General features: G+C 41.7%; 1 protein-coding gene across 1 annotated transcript in view; it reads right to left on the reverse strand.

Annotated features, from left to right (window-relative positions):
- Positions 1-1,965: 1,965 nt before the first annotated feature.
- celf5a (cugbp, Elav-like family member 5a) overlaps positions 1,966-27,915 on the reverse strand; it is a 196,629-nt gene continuing 170,679 nt past the window's right edge. Inside the window, exons 6-12 of the mRNA XM_028587205.1 lie at positions 23,719-23,865; positions 15,707-15,851; positions 6,716-6,928; positions 6,302-6,394; positions 5,015-5,158; positions 2,395-2,558; positions 1,966-1,994 (exon numbers count right to left, since the gene is read on the reverse strand). Coding sequence (XP_028443006.1) covers positions 2,431-2,558; positions 5,015-5,158; positions 6,302-6,394; positions 6,716-6,928; positions 15,707-15,851; positions 23,719-23,865 — 870 coding nt within the window. The 3' untranslated portion in view covers positions 1,966-1,994; positions 2,395-2,430. The remainder of the gene's footprint in view (positions 1,995-2,394; positions 2,559-5,014; positions 5,159-6,301; positions 6,395-6,715; positions 6,929-15,706; positions 15,852-23,718; positions 23,866-27,915) is intronic.

Genomic DNA, 27,915 nt, shown 5'->3' on the forward strand with positions numbered 1-27,915 from the left:
CTGCTGTCTAATTGATGGATCATTTTGCTCTTAATTTGACCTCCTAAGGCTGGTAATGCCAGGCTGTTCCTCACAGTGTACAAGCTCTTACTGTGCTATTATACCCTTTGGAGAGAAAAAAAATAAATACAGCTGCTCTTCACTGAAGAACTCGTACGATCTACTCTAAACACTATATACAGATCCTGTCTCGGCCACGTAACCCTCACAACCTTTTTACTTTTTAGCAATAATGAAGTAGATTTAAGTGACTTTGACGTGTCCCACAGGGCCTCTGTCAGATTCGGGGTCCCCTCTGAGACTGTGGATGGTATTTAGAGGGAGAAAAGACTCCCATGCAACCACTGAGAGAGGAATGGACTCTGTCACTCTCAGTCAATTCATTCAAAATGCCAATGCGCAATTGACTGCGCATCTCTCTGCCCTGCGGGGCTGCTCCCCATCTGATCAATATTATCATTATCCTTTTTATGCTGTGGGTTGGCTCTCGGCACCCGTGAACTGATGGTCCATATTAAGAGAGAGATATGCTGGCACTTGGAGGTGAGGAGAGAGAGACAGAGAGGTGGGGGGAGGCAAAAGAGGAAGGGAGTGTGCTCTCACCTGCTGAGGACAGCTGGAGGAGCTTGGCAGCGGGAGAGGGCACGGCCCGGCAGGGACCACTGTGACACGCCGATGGAATTTTTTTTTGTAACTGCTGTCAGGCTCATTTGTATATTTTATTAAGCAGTTACAGATGCTGTGCTGTTTTACTGCTGCGTATCCAGCTCAGACGGGCGGCACTTTAACCACAGTGCTTTATGGTCAGATTATCTGTAATATCAAGGCTTTAATGACATGGAATTACTCTTGCTTCAATTATGGAATTGCAAACGCGCCGACAAGAGCAGAAGACAGCGACACATGGCTAAATACACCGTGGATCAGCGATGTTTGCGTTAAGAGGCTGTTATTGTGTCACTATTTGGCACTAATGGACTTGTTTTCTTCTTCTGACACAATGACGCCGACAGACGACACCTCCGAGATGAAATGGTGTGACGCAGATGAAGCAATGAGTGGCAAAAGAACATATCTGAACATGCCCGAAACAATGTCTAACCCACATATTCTACGCCACTAAAATAGTATAGCTTTATACATTTTTTTTCTGTTTTATTTTAATATTCCTTAAACCCAGTAGCTATAAATGTAAAAGGAAAAGAAACCAAAACCCATTTCCTCTTTTTTTTTTTTTTCTTCAACCTGAAGCTAGTATTTCTTCTTAAGTTTAACTTGTAATATTATTAGTAGTAGTTTGTAGTATTAGTATCATTAATACTATATATTACTGTTCAGAACAATAAAAATGTTTGGTCCTTTGGTCCCTTAGGGGTGAAAGATTTGCAGTTCTACTGTTGCTAATGGAAACCTCAGTAACCTCCAAGAGTCATAGTTCTGCGCTTGCTGAGAGAGACGGTGAGAGAATAAGAGAAAGAGGGAAAGAGAAAGAAAGTCTGTCAGTGGACGAATAGAATAGCTTCTTTTTTTCCACTGTTTTTCTTGATCTTCAAGTTTTAACCCTCATTTGTCCAGTACAGTAAAAGCCACAAGCGCCTCTTTCCTTATATATATGTGTATATAATATGTATATAGAAATCTATTTGTTGTTGCTGCTTTTTTGTTTGTTAGTTTGTTGCTTAATTAACAATTCAAGTCTCAACAAGAAAAAGTTCTGTTGTTCAGTCTCATCACATCTTTTTTTCAGTTTTTTTTTTTTTCTCGTCTTTCTTGCACTGTGCCATCTGTTACTGTTAAGTCCCCCGGTGAAGCGCCTCCTCCTTTTTCGCATCTTCTTTTTCTGCCATAACCTATATCTTCATAAGTAAATGCTGATATGTCTTCAAAGATTCCTTATGTGTTGATTTTTTTAAAACATATTTTTGCTTTCAAAAAAAAAAAAAAAAAAAAAAAAGTTTCACTCCTCCGAGATATCTTCACGTGTCCTCTAAAACCTGAAAAATAGAAGAAGAAGAAAAAAAGAGAAGAAGGCAATTTCAGTGCTCATTAAGCTGTCATTCCAAAGATCCACTTCTTTAAACTTTGGATAGTTCAATATGGCTTTATTATATCAGTGAAATGGTCTGGAGAGAGCTAACCCACACTGGCACACCAATCAATCTTTGTCAATCACGATGATGACAGATTTCCCCATAATTAATGCGCCTGCTGTGAGGCATATGAAATCAACCCTTATATATATACAGTATATTATATCTAAATGTCTGTAGCTACGTAAACTCCAGAAATATTAAAATATTTAGCTTTGACAAATAGATAAAAGTACATGCTCTTAAATTCAGCCAATCTGAAGAAGTAGGGAGGACGACACTTAAAACAAGTAACAGGGCTCACCTGTGCTGCTGCAATGAATACTGAAGGCAGGCTGTGTCAGTAAGGGCGGCTGGCATCCTTCGGTCTCTTTAGCTGCACTTTCAACCTCTTCATCCCAATCTGAAAGCCATTCATGGCTTGAATAGCTGCCTGTGCGCTAGCAGGGTTGTCGAAGCTCACGAAACCTGTGGAAAAAGTACAAGTTCATCAGCCCTGTTGAGAATCAAGATCATTATGAGGGAAAAAAACTGCAGGAAAAAAGGGTGGTTAAGGTATAAACAAATATCTCTCTCTCGGTGTTCCCACTGCTTGATCAACATGGCTTGTCTGCCTCCTGAAGGAGTCTAGATGGCGATGTTGAGGCAGGTAGCACCTTTGGGCTGCCGAGCAAATGCTCAGTGCTTGTGACAGGGTGCTATAAAGTTGTTTTTAAACTGAAAAAAGGCTTGAAGGATTCTTTTTTTCTTTTTAGAGATTAATATGTCCACAGTGAACACCAGTGTGTTAGAATTAGATTCCGACCAGCTGCTCGTTGTTGCACAACTTCGACTTGTAGCAACAGCTAAAATAACCAACCATTGTGGGACTCCAGATGCAACAAGTGAGGGGGTGTTACTGTCACAAGGCATCACTGTTGCGAAGTTGTCTCAGGGATGACAGTTTTTGTAATATTGGCAGTTCTGTGATCCTTCAAAGAGGCATGTAAAAGCGTAAGGCATGTCAATAATATGGTGGATAGGATGGAACTGCTTATTTTGGAGGGTTTAATGGAATATAGATAATCTATATCATGATCAGGTCATACTTTCTTTTATATATATATATATATATATATTTTTTTTTTTTTTTTTTTTTTTTTTTTGACATAGCTTTCTGACACCCCCAAAAAGCCTAAAATACAAAAACGAATGTGCACAAGTCCCTGTGCAAAGTAGTCTGACCAAAACAAGAGCAAACATTGCAGTTCCCCCAAGATACTACCCCTCCTCAAAACTATGCTGAACATCCTGTTTTTATCATGTGTAAAAATAAAGCCTTGAGAATTCAGTGACCAGAAACTGCAGTGGAGTGTGTCTCCGCTTGATGCGATCCCCTGTGTCTGTGGTGTCATTAGGAGCAGCCGATGACCCATGAAAAACAGCAGGAGCCTCTCCACGTCCACAGCCACCTGGGAGACATGTCTGCCTGGCCTGCTCGGCTCTAGGTTGGCCCATTAGGGCGAAGGCTGGGAGGCGCGGAGGAGGGCTGAATGCAAGTCTGAAGAAAAGTATAGAGGTAGGGAAAGGAGGTGACCTCCTAACCCACCATCAGGTTAACACATTCGGGCTGGGAGCAGAGAGAAGATGGAGAGTAGATGCAAGCTTAGAGCTCTAAGCCCTCCGCTCAGTCCTGTCACACATTACACGTGTGCTTTGTCTCTTACTCTCCGTTTCCTTGTCTTTTGCACACCATCAATCTAGGTTTATCCCCTCATTCTCCTCTCTAGATTAATTACACCAGTATGCTCCCTGTTTCCCCGGGCCTAACATTATGTTGTAAATGCATAGTGTATAAGTCAATACCGCAAATAGCTCTTCTTTCATGAATTTATATGTTATTAAGTCCCCCCAGGGAGACAGGGTGGGCGATCAATTTAGCCCAGGGTTCTGGTCTTCCCTGAAGTGAAAACAAATGCTGATCCATAACTGTCCTTTGCCCCCCCGTCTCCTCAAAGTTGTTATAAGCCCTGGGGCCAGTTGGTGTGCTGGCTAACGGAGCTAAAAGGGACGGGAGGCGCAGAGGTGTGTGAATCAGCCTCAGCAGTGAGGGTATTGACAGATATTGGGGTTACAGAACGGTGATGTGGATGCTAATACAGCACGTCAAGGTTTTCAGGTTACACAGCTGCCAAACAGAAACAAGGACATGGGCTCTGATCGACTGCATCATGGCTAGTTTGGCTACAATGTATTCAGCACATTTTCTACAGCACTGATGCCAAAACACAACAGTCATCAAGATGCAAATTCAGGTCAGTCAGTCAGGGGTAAGATCCTTCAACCCTCTCTGTCTGGGTGCTGTCAAACATCATCAAAGTCTACAGCACCGAGAAAAAAAAAAAAAAAAAAAAAAAAAAAAACGTTTGTTCAACAAATAGTTTGGTGCGCAGTCTGAAAATAAAAAATTATTATTAATAATTATTGTGAAAATGTAACTTGCACTATCAAGCTTCACGCCTTAGCTGTGAGCTTGTAAAAACACAACACCCACAAACGTCTATTTAAAAAAAACTACAATACATCAGAGTGCAAAAACAAACTTTGTTTTGTGCAAGAGAACATTGCTCCTGAAAACATCCATTACACATTTCCCTTGAGTGTATTGATGCAAATAGGCAGTGAGGTAATTTTCCCCTGTATATCTACTTCTTTACATATCAGACATCATAGTAGAGGCCTGTGCACCCAGACCTGCCATCACTGCATCTGCATGTCAATGGTTAATAATTACAAAAAATATATAATCATACCCAATGCTTCATCTAAGAAGTCAGGAGAAAATTGTACAGAAAAAGCAAAAGGTCCTTAATCTAATCTAATAAACGGTATAACTGTGTGTGGTTAACTCGATAGCTGTGTGTGAGTGGCAGTGATTAACACACCGAAGCACTTGCTCTGGTTGGTTGCCCGATCCATGAAGACCTTAGAGGAGATGACGGTGCCGAAGGGCAGAAACATCTGCATGAGTTCATTGTCTCCAAACTCCTGTGGCAGGTGGTAGATGAACAGGTTACAACCCTCCGGACCTGAACACAGACACAGAGAGAGAGAGAGAGAGAGAGAGAGAGAGAGAGAGAGAGAGAGAAAAAAAAAAAGCGTTGGTTGGTGAAGGATCGAGAGAGAAAGCTGTGAATTTGTCATTTTGATCTATGCGGTCTCTCGTGTCGACTGAATTAAGATAAGTGGAAATAGATTCTCGGGACGTCTGTGACATTATCAGTGATAACACATAACTGTTCTTAAACACACAGAGATAAATTGAAAGGTTTTTGCATTGATTTGCTGATATTCAATGGATGAGAGCGGATTGAACTTTCTATTTACATTTTAAAAACTTTTCTGATTAAAAATGAAAGAATAAAGCTTGACGATGGATCAAATTTTCCATCTAGCAACTATCAAAATATTGAAATCTAATCTAATTGATCAAAACTAATCAAAAGAGCTTTTAAAAAAGAAAAAAAGAAAACCTGTCATACGATGTGCAAAACCGATGGCCTGATTGCTTCATATGTGGCCTTCAATCATACTTTTGCACCTCCTGTCTGACACAGTTATTTTTAACACTGACTATTACTACATTGATTAACACATATACTAAATACTAAATGAACTGCTGTTACTAATTCACTGCAAAATACACAACTTCAATGCAACCTGAATGAATTATTATTGTGTAAATGGCAGTAGGTGTAGGTGGAAACCATTCTTGTAACCCTACTTTCTACATTTCCATTATTTTTATTTCCATCTGGGTTGTCGTGCAACTATTCTCCAAGTTAGGGATTTTATTATATAAGCTCTAATTATTACTTATGAAAAAAAGGCATGGGCCTATGTAGATTATATGTTACTTATTTAAAGATGTACAGAATAATATACATTGTTCAATCATTCTATCACTTTATATGTATCTATTACCTATATTGAGATGTGAACTGCATACACTAACATTGTTCTCTCTATTTATCTATTACAGTGAATGAGATGTGTACAGCGTTAAAGTAATATTCTTCTCTCACGCTCACATTCTTTATATATCTATTACACAGAATGAGGTGTGTACAGTGCTAAAAAGTAATATTGGTTTCTCATGCTCATTTGCTTTATATGTCTATTACACGGGATGAGATGTGTGAAGCGTAAAAAAAGTAATAATGTTCTCTCACCCTCACCTTCTCTCTGCTGCTGCTGCTGGATGACCTGGGGTGGTTGGGGCAGTGTCTGGCCAATGGGAGTCAGCGTGGTGGCTGGGTAGATCGCTGCAGAGAGAGGTAGCGAGAGAGAGGGAGAGAAAGGGGGACAAAAGAGTACGAGAGAGAGAGAGAGAGAGAGAGATGAGTGTAAAGAAGGGGATCCCACAGAGAACAATGTCAAGGATGCTGTAGGACGATCCCACAAGCATAACATGTGTAATTAAAGGCTCTCTGATGTTATGTTCTAAGGCGCTGTCCGACACTATCTGAATACATACTCATACAGTACTTAACCCTGCAGTAATTGTCTCGTAGCTGCTACAGCATTTACGGCGGATTGTAAAACAATCACAGAAATACAGCGTAGTAAACAAAGCTGTCTCCCACCTGTGTATTGCTGTACTCCAGTGAAGGCTTGCTGGAGGGTGTCAGCAGCCGTGGGGCTCTGGGTAGAGTAGGGTGGCAGGCCGTTGGTGTACAAAGTCTCCACAGAAGGGTGTCCGTTGGGCTGATGAGGGATGCCGGTGAATCCGTTGACGATGGGCGTGACGATGCTGGGCACGGCGGAGGTGGTGATGTTGGCTGGTGGAGAACTGAGGCCTGCTGGGAAAAAAAGGTGTACCGTTAGTGGCTCTATCTACATAGCTCGACATGATACTACAAAAACAGTTGTAATGTATTAAGACGTAGGTACGTGTTCACATGGACATGCTTTCCTACTGTGTACAAAGAGTAAACACACCCCAGCACAAGAAGATACACACACACACACACACACACACACACACACACACAGCACTGCATCTACTCTCTAATGCAAGGACACGGGTGCGACGTGAGTCTGTCACATATCCGCCGTTTGTCGTGACACATCCTGCAGGATAGCAGGGAAGTCAACCTGTGAAAAATGAGCCTGTCTGCAGTGGTTTTGTGATACCCTGCTGGCTCGTACAGCTCAAGATGATGAAACCACTATGCAACTACTGAGAGAAAAAAGAAAAAAAGAAAAAAAAAAGATTCGGACTAAATAGAAGATTACAGCGGAAGATTTGCTTGAACGAGCAGGTAGCAAAAACACAAAGATGCCTCTTACTTTTATACGTCATAAAAAAAGACAAAATAACAACAGTTGGCAGTTTGACAAATGGGTGGGTCATAACATATATAGTACATGCCTGAAAGGCAGCTGCAGGATGGTTCATGAGTGGAATTGAAATTGGATGCTCCCTGTCCTCTCTCATTCAATGCATTTTAAAAGGACCCTCCTTTGGAAAGTGTTTCCAATTATGCCAGGAACATCAAAGTACCCATTTTGAGCAAAATCTCACTGTGTGATGGTCTCTCTAAAAGGGCTGCTCTGGGGCAAAGCATCCAAGCTCGTTGAAGTACAGCTCCCCTGAGGACCACCTCTCAATCTGGAAACCCTCGCTCTGATTGGACAGAAAGCCCAGGTTGTCACGGAAACCCTTACAGCAGGCCATATCCCCACAATCTGGTGCCTGAGTAAAGAACCCCCTGTGAGAGGTGGTCCAGATAGGGTAAACAACCACATCCCATATACGCATAGCATTCGCTGAGATTTATGCTAATGCCACAGTAAATATGCTGTACATCACACGCTGAAACCTCCCACCACTGAGTAAAATCATCTACATATCCACGTGGAATTGCTTTTCTTCTTCTTTATGTACATTCTCTCCTCTCCTCTCCCCTAGTCTCCTCTCCCTGCTTCAGCATTTAACTCATGAGGAGGCTGACAGTCGGGCAGGCAACTGCAGTGACCAGGGGGAATTGCCCGAGTCCAGTGAGAGCTGTTGTGTCTTTTGCACTGGTTTCGTTTTTTTTTTTTTTTTTTTTTTTTTGAAGCCTCCCCACGATTGCTTGTTTCCTGCGGAGCTGTGATGAATTAGACTGCAGCTTCAGCCCATTCTCCTACCAGGACCCAGGAGACTGCCGCTCCTATTCTGAGGGCTAGAGACAGCTAGTCTGCTCGGGCCACACGCACTCTACTGTACCGCCAGATAATGCACCCTCTCCATCATCAGGCAAATTCATTTTCCAAGGCTTAGCACTGCTGTGGGAGCACACGTCTATGTATGTGTAGCAGTTGTAGTGATGGTAGGAGTAGCAGTGGTAGTAGTAGGTGGTAGTGTGAACCCCTTACATGCAATTACATAAGTTCTAGGGTCAGCAGTTGGACATGACATCTGTGGTGAGGGAGAACATGTGACAAAAGTAACAGATTGAGGCCACCGAGTGCAGTCAGGTTATCATGCTGGAAATGTCACAGCAGGGAATAAGCATAACAATCACAGTGTAATAAAGAGAGCATTGATATTGTAGTGAGGCAAAGCTCTGAAACATTTATCCACAATAACTAAACTGAATTGTAACAAATACTACAGTAGCTCGGCTGTAAATGGATTGGATCACAAAATGGAGTTAAAGGAAAAGACAATAAGCAACACCATGGCCGATAAAACACTGATTACATGAGAAAGCTATTTATGTAGCCTAGTCATCATCTTTAGCCTCACTATTACAATGACCCAATATCCAAAATGAGCAGACCCTGAGAAAGTTCTCCTCAGTTGAAAATGGGAAAGTATTTCCTACTATACTGAGCTAGAAAATAACAAGACATTTTCATTTTATACCTCACTGGACATTTAGTTCTTGCATTGTGGGAAAGTGTATTCATAGCCTGTTTACAATGCACACACACGAGTGTGTGCTGTGTGTCTTGGCCTGTAATAATGACATGTTGTTCCCCACTCTGGCATGGCTGAATACGAATCTACGGGACAGCAGATTACATATTCTAGACAGCGAGCAACTAACTAGCACTTCTCCACTCTTAATACTGCAAGAAAGAGGCCTGCACTGCAAAACAGTACGGATATGTGTATGTCACATATATTTATGTTATGGAAGCAGAATTACATTCATATTCTTGCAAGCTGCTTCTTAGAGGGGGAAAACTGTTGATTTGCTCCTTGCCACGATTGCTTTCACAAAAGAAGTCTTCACATGCGACAGAAGCATTTGTTATGCTAATTATACATTCAAATCAACGAGCAATGCTATACCCATAGTGGAGAGTGCAGTCATTACCAGCACAAGGGCTTGTCTTTCGCTGGAGCAAGTAATAAGCACTCAGAACAGATGCTTTCATCTAACTGATTTAAAATGTGATGCATTTACACTCAAAGAGAAAATGTCTGTCTGGTCCTTAAAAGTGTGAATAATATATCTGAATATGGGAAGGGCAGCTTTTTAAAAGGCCAGTTAGCATACCAAGAAAAACTATGTGACTTTGACACACAGAACTCTGTTTTGATTGGAGATGTGTATTTATTTGGTGTGTTGCCAGGCCACTGTCAATCATCTACACAGGCCTGATGCTGCAGATTAGATGATTAATTTTTTACTTTGATATTTGCTTATTTACCAGCAGTAATGAGTATTCAATGTAGTGGAGAAATATATAAAAAAAAAAGTTTTCAAGGACTTTATGACATTACGTTTTAATTAAACACTGGTTGATATCACAACAAAGACCAATGATGTGCACTCCATCTGTAGCCTATAATATGAGGGATTTCTGATTGGGTAGAGTGGGATTAGTACCTTAATTCATTTATTAAATCTTCCTCCTGTTTGTCATCTCCACTGTGGACTTTGTTAGATGTTTTTGAGAATGTGCTTTTATGCTAATGATGTAACTCTGTACAGCCATGTAACGTCTCTGGCTGAGGGCTGAAGTGGAAGCTTAAATTAATGAATAAATAAATACCTGGAGAAGCAAAAAAAACATTTTTAAACTATTAAAATACAGAGTCTGCTATGTTCTTCAATGATTAGCATACTGAAGAGCTCTGCTTTCTGGGAGTAACAATAAATAGCAAAATGTCAAGTTCCAAACACCTTATCAACATCTCCATCAGGAACGTCTGAGAATGGGAGCTTTGAGGAAGCTGTAACTAAATTGAACATGAAAAGTCAAGCCACAAGCTATAAAGCAGAGGTCTGCAGTGTCTTAAAGTGTGCTCCACCTACATTAACAACCTTTGCTTGCTTGATAATAGAAGACAGCCCTAAGAAGTATTGGAGTAGACAATGCCACCACCCATTTCCCCTGCTTTTAAGGTCTCGTATACAAGATGCACACCAACTACAGGACCTGCAAACTATGCTCCCTCCACCATAGACACCGCTCAACCTTGCACGGCAGCTGGATTCTCGCGATATCACTATCACCGTGGGATCACATATCACACGAAAATCCATCTTGTCAGGCATCAAAGAATGCGTTTGTGTCTGAACAACCAGCGGACTGAACCAATCAGCGTCCTGTGGGGAGCTGCTGACAGCTACGGGCATGGTTTAGGTGTGCGTGTGACGGCCGAGGCTGTTGGTTCAAAACAACAATGGCGGAGGTGATAGACAGATGGTCCAATCACCTGCCAGGTATTGTTTTTAAAGCGCCTGCCCTTTTCTAATGATGGCTTCTCAGATGGTTCTGTGTAACAAAGCTTCTGGTGCGACAGGTTAAGGCACTGCACCACTGCTGGTCAAATGTGGTATATCCTCCCTGAGAAATGTGTTCGATAGAGAAAAGACATCGGTCCCTAACTATACACACCCCTAAAATACACATTCATTCCATGTGATGTTAACAATAATTATAAAGTTTCGATGTAACATTACATCGAAACGTTAGTCACTGTTATGCACCTTAAGAAATAAAACCATCAAGTAAGAAGACATCTGTGTTACACCGGCAATTTTTTGCTATTTTATACTGTTGTGTCCTGCCTTGGTTGCACTTGATTGTTGTGTTCTGCAGAAGCGCAGAGAACTTTCCTTTTTTTTTCCTGAATAATTATTAAGTATTTGTGATTTTTGTTTTTAAAGTGGACTATGTGAAACTCAAACCATTAACCTTCAGTATCAAATGCAATTTAGGCCAATGTACTAAATACAACTTCCACACAACAAACCTCTAGTGCTGCCTGCTCCACTCTTGAGGCTAAAGTACATACAATGCATTGTCCATACCAATGTGCCTGACTTTCAGATCCCTGAGCAGTGCAGCTGGGCAGCTTGTGAAGCTCAGTTTTGCTTACACGCATCAGGTTTGGTCCATCCGAGAACTGCGGCTGTGCTCTCTGAAAGTAGTCGCCCACACCAGGAACAGGGATACCTTTTTCTGTCGCAGAACTGTCCACTTGTGCTCCTGGGATTTGATAGTTCTGCAATAGGCCTGATTTAAACTGTAAGGGGGTACACCTTTATATTGGAGAGACAATAGCACACTCGAGCAACTGGACATGTTTCTAAGTTGATATCTTTGCCGTTGAAGATAAAAGGATTGTAAAAGTAATCTTGGGAAGAGTAAAGTATTTAAAAAAGCAAATACAGTAAATGCATTTTTTGCTGGAGGTCACAGCATCAGTTAAGACACACAGGTGTTCATTTCCTCAGCTGTTTCATCTGGCTCTGAACACACGACAGAACTGTGTTCTGTTCCAAATAGCTTGGCTGTGATGCATCACTAATAGCAGTAAATCTCTGGGATTCTCATTCATTTTCTTCAGCCTGCCCTTAACATTTGTTTGCATTAGACTTGGCCATTAAATATAAAATGTGTGTATAACATGTATGATGCGTCGCAAAGGACAGGTGCACATATTGAGAAAGATCACTGTGTCAAACAGCTTATTAGCTTCATGGTGTTTGTCACTATGGAAGTGTTATGCATCAATAGTGTATCCATGCACAAATCCAGCAGGGATGTTGTGGCACATCCAGTCTGCCTGTTTGAGTGGGTTGTCTCTGGCTGTGGAGCATCTGCAGTATATTTTGTGGAATATGTACATCTTCAGTGTAGAGCAGCAACAGAACATTAGAGTGACTTTGATTATGCACTTCTCACATCCTAACAAAGCATCCTTGACACGACATGTTCCTCACCACATATACCCAGCAGGATCCACATCTCTCTCCATTCCTCCTTTCCTCTCATTCCTCTTTTTCTCCCTCTCTCTCTATCTTCCTGTTACTTTAGCTCTGCCTCTCTCTCCCTTGTTTTTGTTTCCCTTTTATTTTCTTCTGCAGCAGTCAGGGAGCAGCACCTGGTGAACATTATTTTCAAAAAGCATCATCATGCATCATTGTAAGGATACATGCTCTAATCAGCTGAACCATCTGGCAAACGGCTTATGCACCATCAAGCTTAAATGCTTTGCATCTGTTGATCAAATGGATGTCTCATTGTTTTCAGAGTAACACCCTTAACCTCTGAGCCTCTTTGTAATTCGGCTTGCTGTCACAAACAAGACTTTTTATGTTACAGAGGTTATACTGATCATTTGAATAAAAGATTAATGTCACATTTACCACAACATCAGGCAGGGTTTTCCATCTATTAAGCTACTATTGGAGCTTTATGGTAATGCAAAGCCGTGTAGGTAATTCAGAAAGGCGGTAGTCTACCTGTCAAATGGCAATTGCTCTCATTTTGGAAGGAAAGGGGACATTGACCTTTCTATCTTTTATGTTTTTGTACAATTGACACAGCTGCCAAATGTCAGAATTCACAGATTTGTTTAGACCTCTAATTTGGTTGATCAGACAACTTAATACATAATTTACACCTCTGTCGAAGCAGAGAAGCACCCTGCGCACAGACCCTAAAAACAGTTTCTGATATTACAAGGATTTATTCCACTGACTCGTGGCAGACATCCTACAGTCTCTAAATAGTGTCAGAGTTTCTTGGCCTACTTATACAGACAGCCTTGCCAGTAATGTTATGTATTCCTTCAATGAACTCTAAATAAGTCATAGCCACAAGTGTGAAAAACAGGGGGAGAGAAAAATAGCTTTGTATACCAAAGCTACACTACCACTCCTGCAGCTGCTGACAGCCACACTCAAAGTAACGAATGAAGAAAGGGGAAATAAAACATATCATATTTGTGATAGTCCTTGAGAATTCACGAAAACCATGCTTTCCCTCAAGGATTAATAATATATTGCATTCAATAATGAAAGGTAATTAGTCGACTGTAGTTAAACAGAAGCATGTCCAAAAGAACATCCTGTAAATGGCACCCCTTCACACATCAGATTCACAGACTTAGAGGCACTTACTTCTCTTCCTTTCCTCCTGTCTTTGTTTGAGACACAAACATGTCTTTTTTGCTAAAGCCAAATTGTTAGCTCCTGGAATTGCCAACTGAAACAACACTGCCTTACATTTTCCTATACAGTTTTGTTTAGCTTTCATGGAATATCTAACAACATTTTGCAATATTTACTTTAGAGTAAGGCACTGATTTGAACTTTCGAGAGGCTAAAGTTCAAAAGAGATACAAAGATAGCACAAACAATACAATCAGACTGGAGGACAAAGCCTCCAATACACATGCACGCGCGCACGCACACATACACAGAGTTCCTTGCAATACGGTTGCACAATCTTTCATCAGCACTATTGTGTTGCAAAATATAGGTATGCATGCAGAACACAAAGATCTGAATTGCCATCCTGTCAGTGCTTTACCCATCAAAATAAGAGGCTTCTCAGCAAGACTGAACTCCACTTTTAATCACTGTCTCTGATTGATTATGCCGGCCCAAAAGTGCACACTTTGCACTGAAAACATCACCATGAATATTTGACAAATGGATCTCCTCTCCAGATATATTGCCCAATGTTGAAAATGATTGCAGATGTACTGTACACAAACAGCATGTTCCATCATCTTACTTGATGTACATGCGTTCATTTGGCTTGAGGTGGATACATTTGTAATTTAAAGGTTAATCAGGGTCCTGTAGCATTGATTTCCACACCTGGTCTGCTATCTGTCCTGTTCATTACCTCCGCTGGGGATGTTTTCGGCTCAGTTTGTCTGTCAGCAGGATTACTGAAAAACTACTGGCTCGATTTTCATGAAACTTGGTGAAAGGGTGTAGCATGGGCCAAGGAAGAACCCATTACATTTTGGAGTGGAGCCGAATCACAGGGCGGATATACACATATTTTTCACCTGCGTTAACATTGCGAGATAGGGCGTTTGTGCTGCATTCATGTGATGTCGGAATAATCAGAAAAATGATTTTCCGACTGGGAAAATTCATACGGCATTTACATTGTGAGATAGGGCATGCCTTGGCGAAGGTCTGCGCTCTCCGAGTGCCTTTCTAGTTTTAATGCAACTGGCTGTTGTGAAGTAAGTGAATCAGGACCAAACAGGATTTGTACAATAAAACCATCCTTTCTTTGTGTCGGTGGATGAAAAAGTGAACAGAATACCAACTTAAGAGAATATTTTACTTCCCCACAGGAACCACAGTACAGAGAGAATTTGATATAGTGCAGCAACTTTTTTAGTAAGGATCCCTATGATGGCTGTAAAGGCAATCTAAAATAGGCCTTGTTGCACTGATGGCGGTTCACTCTCTCGCACTGATTGGTTAAAAGTTACCAAAGTCATCACCTTAAAAACTCAATACTGCAGTGTTGACAAAGTAGGTGAGCTGAGCACAACAAAGACTTGGCTACTGTATTATTTATTTCAGCTCTTGCTTTTGTTGAGTGGAGAATCTTGAAGTTTCCTCTGTCTCAAGGAAAATGAAGCACTGCTGAATAAGCTAATGTTATGCAGTGGGTAGGTATTTCAAAGTCCTTCCCTTTCCTCTGTAATGTATCTGCATAGGAGGTGTTTGTTATGGAAAACAAAACCAACTGAATGCAGATCATGCACAAGTGCTTCAAAGCGCAAGGTCAAAATACCACGGGGAAATTAGCGCCTTATCTGTAAACTTACTTATTGATATTCCTCATTCTGTTGCTGCTATCCACAAATATTTTCTGCATTCACAACAACATAAACATACAAATTCAATTGACTGTATTTTTCATCTTTCATCTGTCCAGTGGAATCATTTCTGAATACCAGTAAGAAGTCACCCTTCCTTTTGGCCTTGCTGCAGCTCTAGTTTTATTCTCGCTCGCTCGCACACACACACACACACACACACACACACACACACACACACACACACACACACAGAATTTATATTCCAACAGACATTATCATATCATAAAAACAAAAGTTGACCTACAAGAGCCTCCCTGGCATGTACAAATGCACACACCCATACAAATTCTACACGCACTTACAGAAAGACATTAACACAAGCATTAACACAAGCATACACACACACACACACACACACACACACACACACACACACACATACACACACACACACACACACACACACACACACACACACACACACACACTTACAAGAAGAAAGGGAATGAAACTAAGTGCTCACCCAGGGCTTGATGAAACTCACCCGACACCTGGGTCATGGTGGTGGGTGGGAGGCTGTTGATGTTGAGCGCCCCCATCTGGTGGATCTGTGTGGCGGGAAAAGCCACGCTTGGCGTGAGGTAACCTCCGTGGCTTGCTGCCATGATGGCTGCCTGCTGCTGCATTAGCTAAAGAAGAGGGACACGGAGAGATGGGTGGAGGAAAGGAGGGTTGGATGAGGGGTGTGTGTGAGAGAGCAGGAGGGAGAGTGGGGTGTGAGAGAGGTGAGGGGAGGACAGATGGTGATGAAAAATATAGTAAGTTGGGAACGAGTCAGACAAAGACGACGGGAGAAGGGGAGTGAGAGAGAAACATAGCAAGGGTAGAACAGAGGGAGGGATGTATGTTGAGGTTGATGGATGGATAGTGCATGGGAAGTACAGAGAAAGTAGAGCGGAATAAAAGAAAGGGAAGAAAAAAGAAGCCTGTCAACCTATGTTTAGTGAATCTGTCTATCCTCCCAGCAGGAAGCCTGTCACCAGCTGCAGAAAAGATTTAATAGCTGTCTGTTGGGCTCATACAAATCAAGGCATTGACATGTGGACATTATCTCTGTGCTCAGGGAAAAGGCAAAGTTTGCAGAAGTGTTGCAATACTTTCCCCTTACAATTGTCAAACTTCACAAGACTCTTGTTTGGATGTATAGAAATTGCACAGACGTCTAAAACTCTCCTGTTTTTCCCTGGCCCCATCTCTAATGTTTCTGATGTATTTGTAATAATAGCTGCTTGTCGCCTGACGTGCAGAGTTTGAAATAAATTAGCTTTGTTTTATAATTCATCAGAAACCACTAGGCCCATCTATGGGCTAGTTTTGCCAAAATTAGATAGCATTTTGCAAATAGAATACATTTGGTGTTGGAGCTTCATTAAATTAGCATTTGTTTGCCACTGAAAAGAGACACATACATACATTCCATACACATACATTTGCCAAACAACATTGTCTACTGTACTTTGGTTGTTTTATGGTGTCACTGAATCCAGACCCTGAGTCATTAAAACAATATTTTTTTATGCAGGCGTAGCAAGCAACTCAGATTCCAGACCATGTTAGTAATACAGCATGTTAGTCAAAAAATTGAAATGACAGTCGATTTTCACCCATTGGACAATTCCACAAAGAGATAAAATCAATAGTGTTTCATTCACTCTGTATTTCTACTTAGCATGAAGTGAGAGCTGAAACCATTTTCCATCAAATGCAGCCCACAGAGTGTTTATTCATGCTCACATGCACCGCTGCCCTCATAAACACACACACGCGCACACCCATGCACACACACATGCACGCACACACACACACACACAACATGCATGAAGAGCGATAGAGACTATTTGAGTTTCCGCACTCAGCTTAAATTCTCTCTGTGCAAACCACATGCTGAATGCCTAATTCATAAGAAAATCCATCATTGCACAATGGCTTTTGCAGCTTGTGAACCAGTGGGTATTACCTAGGCTATCAACAATCTTTCGCTGGCTGTGTAGCTATCCAGACCGGTGTGATATAGGCATACGAACACAGCTAGACCAACCTCTTACCCCTGTCTCTGCATCTGTTTAATACAGACATAGCTGCTATGTGTCAGGGGAGCTACTGATTGCCGTGGCCTGAGAATGACTTGCAGAAGTAGAAATCAAACTCTTCTGCCACTGGCACTAATGCTAATGACGATTTGGTGAGACACTGGAGGTATAGAATGCCATTCTGCTTGTATTTGCATGGGGACCCTGCAACGGAAAAGCCAATTATTTTCCCTCAGTGCCCCTGTCAGGTAACCTGAAAGCAGCTGTCCCGCTGTAGAATGCCCAGCGCTGGCATCTCATCTATTAGCCACATGCCTTGCCACTGCTATCTATTAACGCCTTTTGTCATTTGCATAATTTTAACGTGACAAATGGGAATCATCCATTCCTTTCCAAATAAGATGAATTGAGCCTTTAAGGGGGTATAGCTGCAAAAGACAGCAACGGAACAAGAAACTAAACAAAAGCAATGACACAGAAACAAACAAAGAGGTCGAGAGGATCTGGGGCTCCCTTGATTTGGCAATGCTGTGACTGCCCCCCATTAGGATGTGAACAGGGTCTGACTGGGCTGGTATTACAGAATAAATACACTGCCACTCCACTCACTGGTGTTTTTGTCTTTTCTCTGGCTCTGCTCACAGCTATCAGCGAGGACTGAGGACTGATTCTAATAAGCTTGCAGCCTATTCGTTGTGGGCCTTGTGGCCTAGCTACAAGCATGGATGGGGTAATAATGGAGTAGGAGTGAATACTAGCATCTCCAGAATACCAGCCTCTCTCCCAATGCATGTTTTAGATAATGCAACACTTAATGCCATCTGTCAGATTGTCATGGATAACAACTCTTGCATTCATTGATGCTTCGTTTCAAATTCAAATGCAGCAAATTGGAAACCCAAGCATATAATTACGTTGGAATGCAGTGGTTAATACAAACTGGCTCTGATAAAGAAAAAAATGAAGACCAGAAAGCAGAGTGGTTATGTTGACAGAGATTTTCAAAGTAGTTTCATTTAACTTTTTATATGTACATGCAAAAGCAATTTTTTTTCAAAATTTCAAAGGCATTATATTCAAAAACCATTCCCGTTTTCTTTATTTATGCACGACCCAGCAGATAGCAAATGTCTCTGGTAAAGAATAAGCAGAACTGAGTCTTCATCATCAGACACACAACCTTTTCTGCTTTCTCTTGAAAAGAAAAGGAAAAGGGAAGAAAGGGCAGACAGAAACAAGGGGGACAAAAGAAAAGCGTGTGAGATGAAAGGGAGCAAAGAAAGTTGCCAGGGCTCCAGCAGCATTCATTTAGTGTCAGACATCTGCTTTTTTATTGCAACCTGATGGCATTACTCTCCCCTGGTGCCAGCAGGCAATCACCTCTTTATCACATGGCAATTATCTCTGTAGCGCTGCTCTGTGACTCGCTGACTCTCAGCTCTGTCACATGTGACCCCTTATAGCCCAACCAGCCTGGGATGGAGAGAAAGAGAGAGAGAGAGAGAGAGAGAGAGAGAGAGAGAGAGAGAGAGAGAGAGAGAGAGAGAGAGAGAGGAGAGAAAGAGAGATACTGTACGTGAAAGAGGGAGAAAAAAACGAAAGAGAGAAAGAGGGAGACAGTAGTTCAATAAGGTGAAACTAAAAGACTCAAGACAGAAGAATGAAGCTCAAGGGCCTCATTTGTTACCTCCATGCTGGCAGGCTCTATTTCCACAGAAAGATTTGAATAGTTTTTTTGGTGCACTTTGTTGTGTGTGTGTGTAGAGCTAGTCCTCACAAGTATAATACAGCTAAACCAGGTCACACACTTGCTTGTGTGTGTGTGTGTGTGTGTGTGTGTGTGTGTGTGTGTGTGTGTGCAGGCAGTTTATAGCACAGCTAAATGATGCAGTAATCTGTTACCATCATTTCTCATGCGTGCTGTTTGAATGTGAGTCCCTCCAACAGGGGGAGATGTTTCCTAATGTGAGTTTACAGTCATCATCCTCCCTCTCATCCACCCACACATTGTCACTATTAGCGCCAAGTTAAAGCATTTTCTCTCATTTCATTTATCTATCTCACACTCAGTGTAATGCATCTTTTAGGGAGACAAGAGGGGCACAGTGCTGGAGGTCCCTTTAAATCTAAAACTTCTCTCTTGTACCCCGACACAGCATGTACTGTAGTTCTCTACCTGAAGGGACCAAGGGAAGCTAAAATGGCTGTCGTTGCAGAGAGACACGGCTTTAGGAGACAAAGGAAGAAAAGTGACTTGAATCAAATCTAATCGTGTACAAATATGATGTTTGTGTCTTGAAGGGGAAATACAAAAGGTAATAAACGCTGGTTTTATTACTTGCATTCAGCGATTCATGGGAGAACTATTATCACTCACTACTAACACCGGAATAAAACAAGGAATCTCAATCTCTCGCTCTCCTTCTGCTTGTGTTTTATGAAATCACCTTTTTGCAAATAGGATGTCTCCTGTCAGAGCACACCAGTGTCTGTGTCTATCGTGAAAATGGCACATTTCTCATATTTGGCATATGTTGTCAGTGTTGTACCCCTCCAATTTGTGTTCAGAGCCCCCTCCTTCCCCTGGTTTGACTAAAATCCAATTTACTGGCTGTCAGCTCAACTCTATAATCCTATCCACTGCTGTAGTGGAGAGGTAGCTCTTTGAATTTACCATTTACTGTACTTCCTGGTTATAGCTATATATACCATCTCTCCCCACGTCTGTATTCTATACTGTGCCAGCTCTTCTTCTCTTGGCCAGTGTATATGGAGAGTAGGCGAACATGTAATGTGTCTTTGGAGATAAAGTCCTTTTTGTGTCACTGCAGGTTTTTCGTCTTGGGGGAATATGTGTAGTTTATCTTGCAGTGAAGAAACATTTGTCGTATCATTTCAGCACATTCCCGTTGGCTACAGTGGTATCGAGGCTGCACACCATATACTGTACATGCAGCCAGCACCAATGACTGTAATGTAATCATTACCGCTGAACAAGCAGGACACCCACACTAAAGATAAATAATATTTCCCTTTATTCCACATTATTGCGTAACTAGCTGTCCGAACCGGTATTTAGACCCATTAAATAAGTCTTTAGCGAGATATGAAAACAAGAGCCTCGCTGATAATCCATTACTGCCTCTTGTGCATCCATTACTTTATCATAAGTTGGGTTGATTTTATATCCAAGGTTGCCTTGCCTCGGAGTTCCTCCACCGACTCGCTTTATTTTGCTAAATTCATTATATGCAGGTACATGGCACCCACAGTCTCTGTGATTCATAATACTAATACAAGGAGAATCTCACCTTCACTAACATCATTCATGCTGTATAATCTTTGTGTCGAGAAACCACATACGTGCAATTCCTCCTTTAGATTTAATGGTAATTGATTCTCTCTGATGCTGAAGTATCCCCCGTGCCCTTGTTACTTTCACTCTCAACTCAATTTCCTAGCATCATCCTGCTCTTTGTCATATTATACATGTGTATAAGAGAGTGAGAGAGAGAGAGAGAGAGAGAGAACACACACACACACACACACACAGAGAGAGAGAGACACAGAGAGTGAGAGAGACAGAGAGAGGAGAGAGTAAAAGAAAGAGCTTTCGCTGCACCGTGCGTGTGAGTGTGTACACCCTTGTGTGTGTCTGTATGAGTCGACACGGGTCTCTGCCACAGTAAATAAGAGTCATGGCCAACCTGAGCGGGGCACAATGGTCTCCCCGCAGACCGCCACTGCCTCCACCACCCTTTAAACATTTGCATTTCTCCACATTTCCTGGGAAAGGGCTGCATTTCATGAATGGTAATGAAGGTGGGAGTTTTACTGGGGAGAGCACAAGAGATGGCCTCGCAATTACTCTGGGATGGTCAATTTGCACATTTCACACTGGGTCCCATGGCTGTGATGTGAAAATGAGGGGAATGGATAAGCCTCCAAGAACTGGCTAACGTCAACCATTAATCCTGGCGTTTAGAGACAGCAAAAAATATATATTTAACTTTAACACCCAAATAAGTACAAGAAAAAATGAATTTGTGTTCCTCCTTCTCTGTAAATAAATACTCTGCTGATGTTTATGTGCATCTATGCAGTGTGTTGTGACAGAGGCCCAGGTTTTTATTTCAGGACTGGTTGAAAAGCTTTTCTCAAATTCATTTTAGCCTTCTTCAAGTAGGCGGTGCGTGTGTGTATGCGCGTACACGTCAGGGCTTATGTGTGTGTGCTCTGCCTCAGCAGGGAAGAAGAAAGTTTGTGTGCAGATAAGTTGCCCATGGAATATTCTGAGTCAACTGTGGCTCCTGGAGCATCTCATGGGCCCAGAGGGAGGGACTGGGGGAGGGAGAAGGGAAGGGTAGAGAAGCAGTGTGATAGAAGGTAGAGCTGGCGCATGGTGAGAGGGGCTGCATAGGGCTGTCTGAACTCATCAAAGAGCCGGGGGTCTGCTGTATGTGTATGGTGCCATGCCCTGAGGGGGGGGGGGGGAGGACAGAGGGAAGCTGATGAAGGGGTTGGAGGCTACAAGCTAACTAAATGTGTGTGCGCCTACGTGCTGTGGGTAGTGAAAGTCTGAATGTAATGGCATAGCAGCACTGCTTAAGAGGAGCAGAGGTCGGAGAAGGGGTGCTGATGGAAGTGATGATAGTTTGGAAAGCTAACTCACTTATGACAATGTCTACCAGGTAGGGATCAAAATGTGCAAATACAAAGTCTTGATGTACTGAAATTACTAGAAAAGTTAAAAAACTACAGATTTCAGTGGCAGATATCCTGTGTTAAAATGCCTGATGTTTTTTTAGACCCAATAACAACCAAGCTAAAGGTCAAATGTAGGAGTTACATTGTGTATCCCATGTGTCATGAGTTCTAACACGTCTGTGGTTCCACCTCAGCAATACACTGAACTAGCCAAATGGGAATTACAGGTCAAATAAAAAGGATGTGTATGGTATTAATCAGCAAACATAGAGACAGCATCACTTGGGACTTACTGAGCCACACACAATCCTTTTTTTCCTGTATGTACATCGTGATTTATTTTTATTTGTCTATTTATTTTGCTCCATTCTCTCATATCCCATGTCTCACTTCTTTTTTTTCCATTACATTTGTGCAATACTGTTGGATAAACTTGTCACTTTTTCACACAATCCTTGTTTTGATATATGTATATAGTGCTATATTTTATGTATGTCATCCCATCTTATCTTACATCTTAGTGTTTCTCATTTTATCTTCTATATGACTAGTGCTCATATTGCTGAGCTGACCTGTTCTCTTGCCAAATACATTTTCAATCAACTAACCAACACATTCATTTTATTCGTCATGTGAAAAGTATAATCCCATCAGCTCCTTCAACCTGTGCATGATTGATCATAGGAATAGGAAAAGCAGAATGTGGCCGTCGGATTTACACACAGAAAAAGAGTCACTTGGTTGAATGACACCGGCACTCCAGGATCCAGTCAAGTCTCGGCGAAAGGACACCACAGCTCCTGACATCCTGCTGGAAACTGACGCAGGCACGGAGGCCACCCAGCTTAACGTCCGATGCCTGCACACTGGCTAGCAGGATCAGAGAAGTCTCAATCGGTGTTTAATTCCTCCATGCTTGCCTCGGTGCCCCCTCTGATGTACAGATGTTGATAGACGCAGAGATGGTCTTGCTTGTCCACGTAGTCGGGATCATAGCCATATCGTAGCTGATAGCCATCTTTAACTTGTGCTCTGTGTTCACTCTGATGTTTACATTTGAAAGACCTCGACCAGCCAGGCTAGCAGAGTCACCAGGAGACTGGTGAGTTGAATTCCCACACAGAGCTGGTTTTAAATCCTAAAGTGTCCCTTTAAGAGTACACTGTATTTACAATATTTTCACAGCTTTACCGTGTTGTCAGACCATCTTTCTGAGAGGGAACTAAAGCCGTAATCTATGCTCTCTTTTAAGCCTCCTTTAACAAAAACAGTAATTTTACCTTGCAGAACACAGGAGTTGCTGGTCTACCGCTGCCTCGATCGGTTAGTTTGTGTGACTTTGGTGAATCTGAAACAACCCCTTAGCGTTAGGCATATGAAATAGCCTCTGCTAGCTGCTAGAGTGTTACCTGCGTGCCATAGCAACCGCCTCGGTATGTACAGGCAGCCAGCCCAGGAGGGCCTATTTTATAGTGAACTTTATTATTCATTAATAAAAATCAATTTAAAAATTGTAATGTGTCTATAGCTTTCATATTGCCATACTTGATGACCGCTAAGGCAGTTGTCCTCCCTCTGATTCGCGTCGGGCTGAAAAATGCGCCTTAGCTGTGATATAATCACAACATACCACGGCCTGTTGTGGGCTATTCCTTAAGGGTATGTAATCAGCCACTGTATATGTATATGTTAGAATTTAATGTGTTTCCATTTTATGTTTCCTGTGGGTGCTACAGTACATGTGTCTTTTCAAACTCACCGCATGTGCGTAAGAGCTGTAGGTGCTGAAGGGAAGGGCGATGGCTGGGTTGAAGATGCCAAACTGCCCAACCATCTGCTGCATACGTCTGATGGTGCGCTCCTTGTCTGTGTCGGCAAACTTGACCACCAAGCTGGAGGAAGCACCCTGAGGGGGTAGAGAGAACTGAAAATCAGAGAAAAACAGCACAGACACTTAACCCTGATTTACTGCAAGCACCTTCAATGCCAACACTCAGTCAGTCAATCAACAGTAGGATCACAGTCTAACAGCATCCTCTATCCCCAAAAGGCTTTGAGCCACTTCAGGAATCATTTGCATATGTTACTGTTTTACCACGTAAAAGGCTTAAAAAAAATCCAATACAAGAGCATAAAGAATGCTATTGGTTATTATTTCTGATTTCTTAGTATGCCGTGTTCATTAGCAACATTAACCAGTGTTAACATTATTATGTAGCGAGCTCCTGTAATTGCATGTCAGAGTTTTTTTTTTTTGCCATTCTAGATACAATATCATTGCACATTTGTATTATTGCAGAGAATCGTGCCTCCTTATTTTGTGGCTGGCATACATAAACATGAACCCAACAGAGATATGTGAAGAATAAAAATGTTCTGCTTATTGAGTAAACATCTCTGTAGGCAGATGTGTAGGCAGATGTGCAGACAGAAACCTTCCATTCTTACAATCAGTGTTTAACATGTACAAAGTCACTTGGGGCAGAGCATCCGCGCTGTGCATGACATACTTTATATTTTCTCCCAGCTTTCCCCCTCCAGTACAGTACATATATGTAACCTTGGTGCTCCTCCTCAAAGATGAGGTTAAAAGATTTGCAATGTACAATGATTTGAAATAAGAGCTACAATTGGCAGTGGTTCCTAATGCCCTTGGTGAATGTGTTCTTTAAAGAAAATGTTGCATTTTAGGGCAAATTTCTCTCATTCCGCCCTCCGTTTAGCCTCCCTCTGCCTATCCATCTGCTTACCAACACTATTACCTCTTTCTGCAGCACAATAATGAAACAGCAGGTGTGTCTGGCACACACCCTTCATTAAGAATCTTCAAATGATTTAGCACTACATTTGACCTTTTGTGTGCTCCGCCTCTCCTCCCCTCTGCGCCCCCAAACTGGCCAATCGATCCACATAAAAGGCCGAAATATTACTCTGATCTGACAGTGGAGAAAAGGTTGTGTGTCAGTCACGATAAGAGGCCCCCTGAAATTGATGCAAGATTGTCAATAACAGGGGTGACTGGTGAAGTGCCTGGATTGAAGGTTGGGGGTTGGGGATTTTAAAGGGGCTAAATAGGGTATTTTCTCGGTTTGGTTGGATCTGGGTGAAACCTGTCAGGAGTTGTGTTGGACTGTATTATAAATGGCAGCTGTAATGCTAACTATATTACTAATGCATAATTCACTTTTCTGTTTTTATTTTTCTTTGTTTGCATCTTCCCCTTACTGAGGTCTCAGGAGTTCTGCTAATAAAGACATCTACACAGAAGTTCAAAGACAAGCATTAGACCCTCCGACTGTAGCACATAGATTTTATCCTCTCCCTTTCTCTTTTTCCCCACATTTTTCTCTATATTCCCCCTAGCCCTCTCTTCCTGGCTTGCTCGCTGGTTGAATCACAGGTTTGAAGGATTGTAGGTTGAGAGACCAGTTGGTTAGTTGGCTGCCTGACTAAATGGCTGATTGTCTAGTTACTTGAGTGATAGTTGGCTAGATGGTTGGCTAACCGGCTGACAGACTAATTGTCAGACTGTCAAGCAGGCTGACATCTTTAGTCCGGCCAGCTGAGTGACTAATTGTTTTTGATTCTTGATGGGAGTGCCATCCTGTCAGACTGGAACAACAATTTTCCTGCTTATTAAGAGCTGTGTACAATTCTACAATAAACAGAATAGACAAATGAGACAGAACAGCATAATCTAGAAGAGACATACTTCAACGTTTCATATATTAAGACTACGCTCAGTCACTTCAAGGTTAACTTTGGCACGGTTACAGGTTTAGGGTTCGTCTGTTGTGTCTGTCCATCTTTTTACTATCTGCATCATTAACTTTATTATGAGGTTTAACTTTGGGAGAGTCCAGGACAGGGCAGTGCAGGACCAGAATACTGAAGAGATGTGTTAGTATATATTGAATATTTTAACCTCCTTCTCACAGTTAAAAAAAAAAGCTATTAAAGGCCTAGCTTCTTTGGTAATGAGAGCTGCGTGTTCCTGCTCTGCTTCTCAAATTTTTGGGAAAGGCTGAGTTTTATAATCTGAGGGTATTACCGCATTGGTCCGAATATAAGACGACCCTCCCTTTTTCAAAACTCATTTTTGGAAAAATACCAAATATTGTTTTCATAAAGAAAACTATTTTATTTTAAAATTATTCTAATAAAAACACATTGAATAAAACAAGGTAGGCTGTTGTTTTTAACATCTTTTAAATACAATAATATTTTCAATATCTTTTTAGATAAAAGTGTCACATTTAAATTAACGGTAAATATTTCCAAGGCCTTCAGCTGAATGACTGCTCTGGTAATAGGCATCCCATCATTACGTTTTTCTGTCACGTAATCACACACTCTCCTGCCAATCTCTTGGAAGCAGCCGCTTTGAGCATGGATGTATTAAGAGGTTAGGCTTTGAGGACCACGGTAAGATGTTCTCTGGGTGATTGCATTTTTAGACGGTGTAACATCTCCTTGACAACCCCTCGTTGTACTTCCGTTCTACTTCCGACTTCCAGGCTTTTTGTAGCTGGATATATCATTTTGTTTCGTCTATGTATGAATGTGGATAACTTTAGTGATATTGATCGAGATGCTCGCTACAGTTACACTTCTAGTGATGAATCGGCGAAAACACGTTTTATTTCTCTGAGTCATGGCTTTGTTCTAACGCCGCTGGGCTTTCTCTCTCTCTCTCTTCAGTCACTCTATCTCTCTCCACCATATAACGTTACCGTGCTTTCGGGCGCTCGTTGAGGCTCCGTCATAAACTCTGTTTTTTCGACCAGCTGTTTGTAACATAAAAAAAAATGGATTATGGATCATTTTATTTCTATAGATAATAGCTGACTTCTCTATTGGCTGTTGAATCAGTGACGTCCCTTACGTTCTGCAACTTGAACAGCTGAAAGTCTAGACCCTGATTATAAGACGACCCAACTTTTTTCTAGGAATAAAAACCTGTATTAATTCGGACGAATACGGTAAGTTGGAACACTGAAGTCAACCTCTTTTCTAACAAGAATTTGACTGGAGTGTGCCTGCTTGAATGACAGAAACATGGTTTATTGTGAATTGAAATGTCTTGTTGTCTAAGAGCCTTGTGCCATTCTCTTTCATATCCTTGCATGTATGTCCCAGTCTCTGCAAAGCTTTTTTCAAGGAGGTCTATACACTGACTTTGCCCTCCCACTGCTTCTCCTTAGGACACCTGAATCGTATGGCTTATCGGCTAAGCATCCAATGCCACATTTGTTTATATCCCAGGTTTCCTCAGTTAGACCTGTCAGGCTATCAGTGAGTAGAATCTCCATTGCTATAAAGAGAGCAGGATGAAGTGTGAAGTAAAAGTCTCATTAAATTTTTAAGCTGCCAAGTGTGAGCACAATCCCCCTGCCAGGCGGCTCCCAGCTGCCTAGAGAGCCACTGAAGGAAGGGGAGTTAAACAGGGAGGATAAAAAAGGCACTACAGAGATCCAGAACCAAAAAGAAAGTCTGTCTCTTTACAGTTCCTTCTCATTGCCAAGGAGGCTTGGTGTCCGTCTAAGATGCACAACCCAGCTATACATCCCATACTTCTTTAACTTTTAACATATGGCAGCTCAAATTAGTGCAGGGTAAATCTAGAAAGAAGACTGATCCTGTGTCCTGTATATATAGCTGTATTGGTTTCAACTGTCACATGCTGAAGGCCTTAATGGTTTGGCTGCATGAGTTAGTCAAACTATGATTCAGCCCGTTCCAAGTGCAAGCATAAAAACCCAAATTAAGAAATACATCCATTCTTTCTGATAAAGATGATTTTAACATCCTTACAACGGACACTTTTTCATCCCCGCCTGCAAAATAAAAACTGCCTCCTTTAATCAGAATGTATTGCTACTAAGGCTGCCTGTTTCTTCACAACATATGGCATCATATTCCATCCACATTACTTACAGTACCATCGTAAAAAAAA

The sequence above is a fragment of the Perca flavescens genome, chromosome 9 (genome assembly GCF_004354835.1).
Source record: "Perca flavescens isolate YP-PL-M2 chromosome 9, PFLA_1.0, whole genome shotgun sequence".
Taxonomy (NCBI): domain Eukaryota; kingdom Metazoa; phylum Chordata; class Actinopteri; order Perciformes; family Percidae; genus Perca; species Perca flavescens.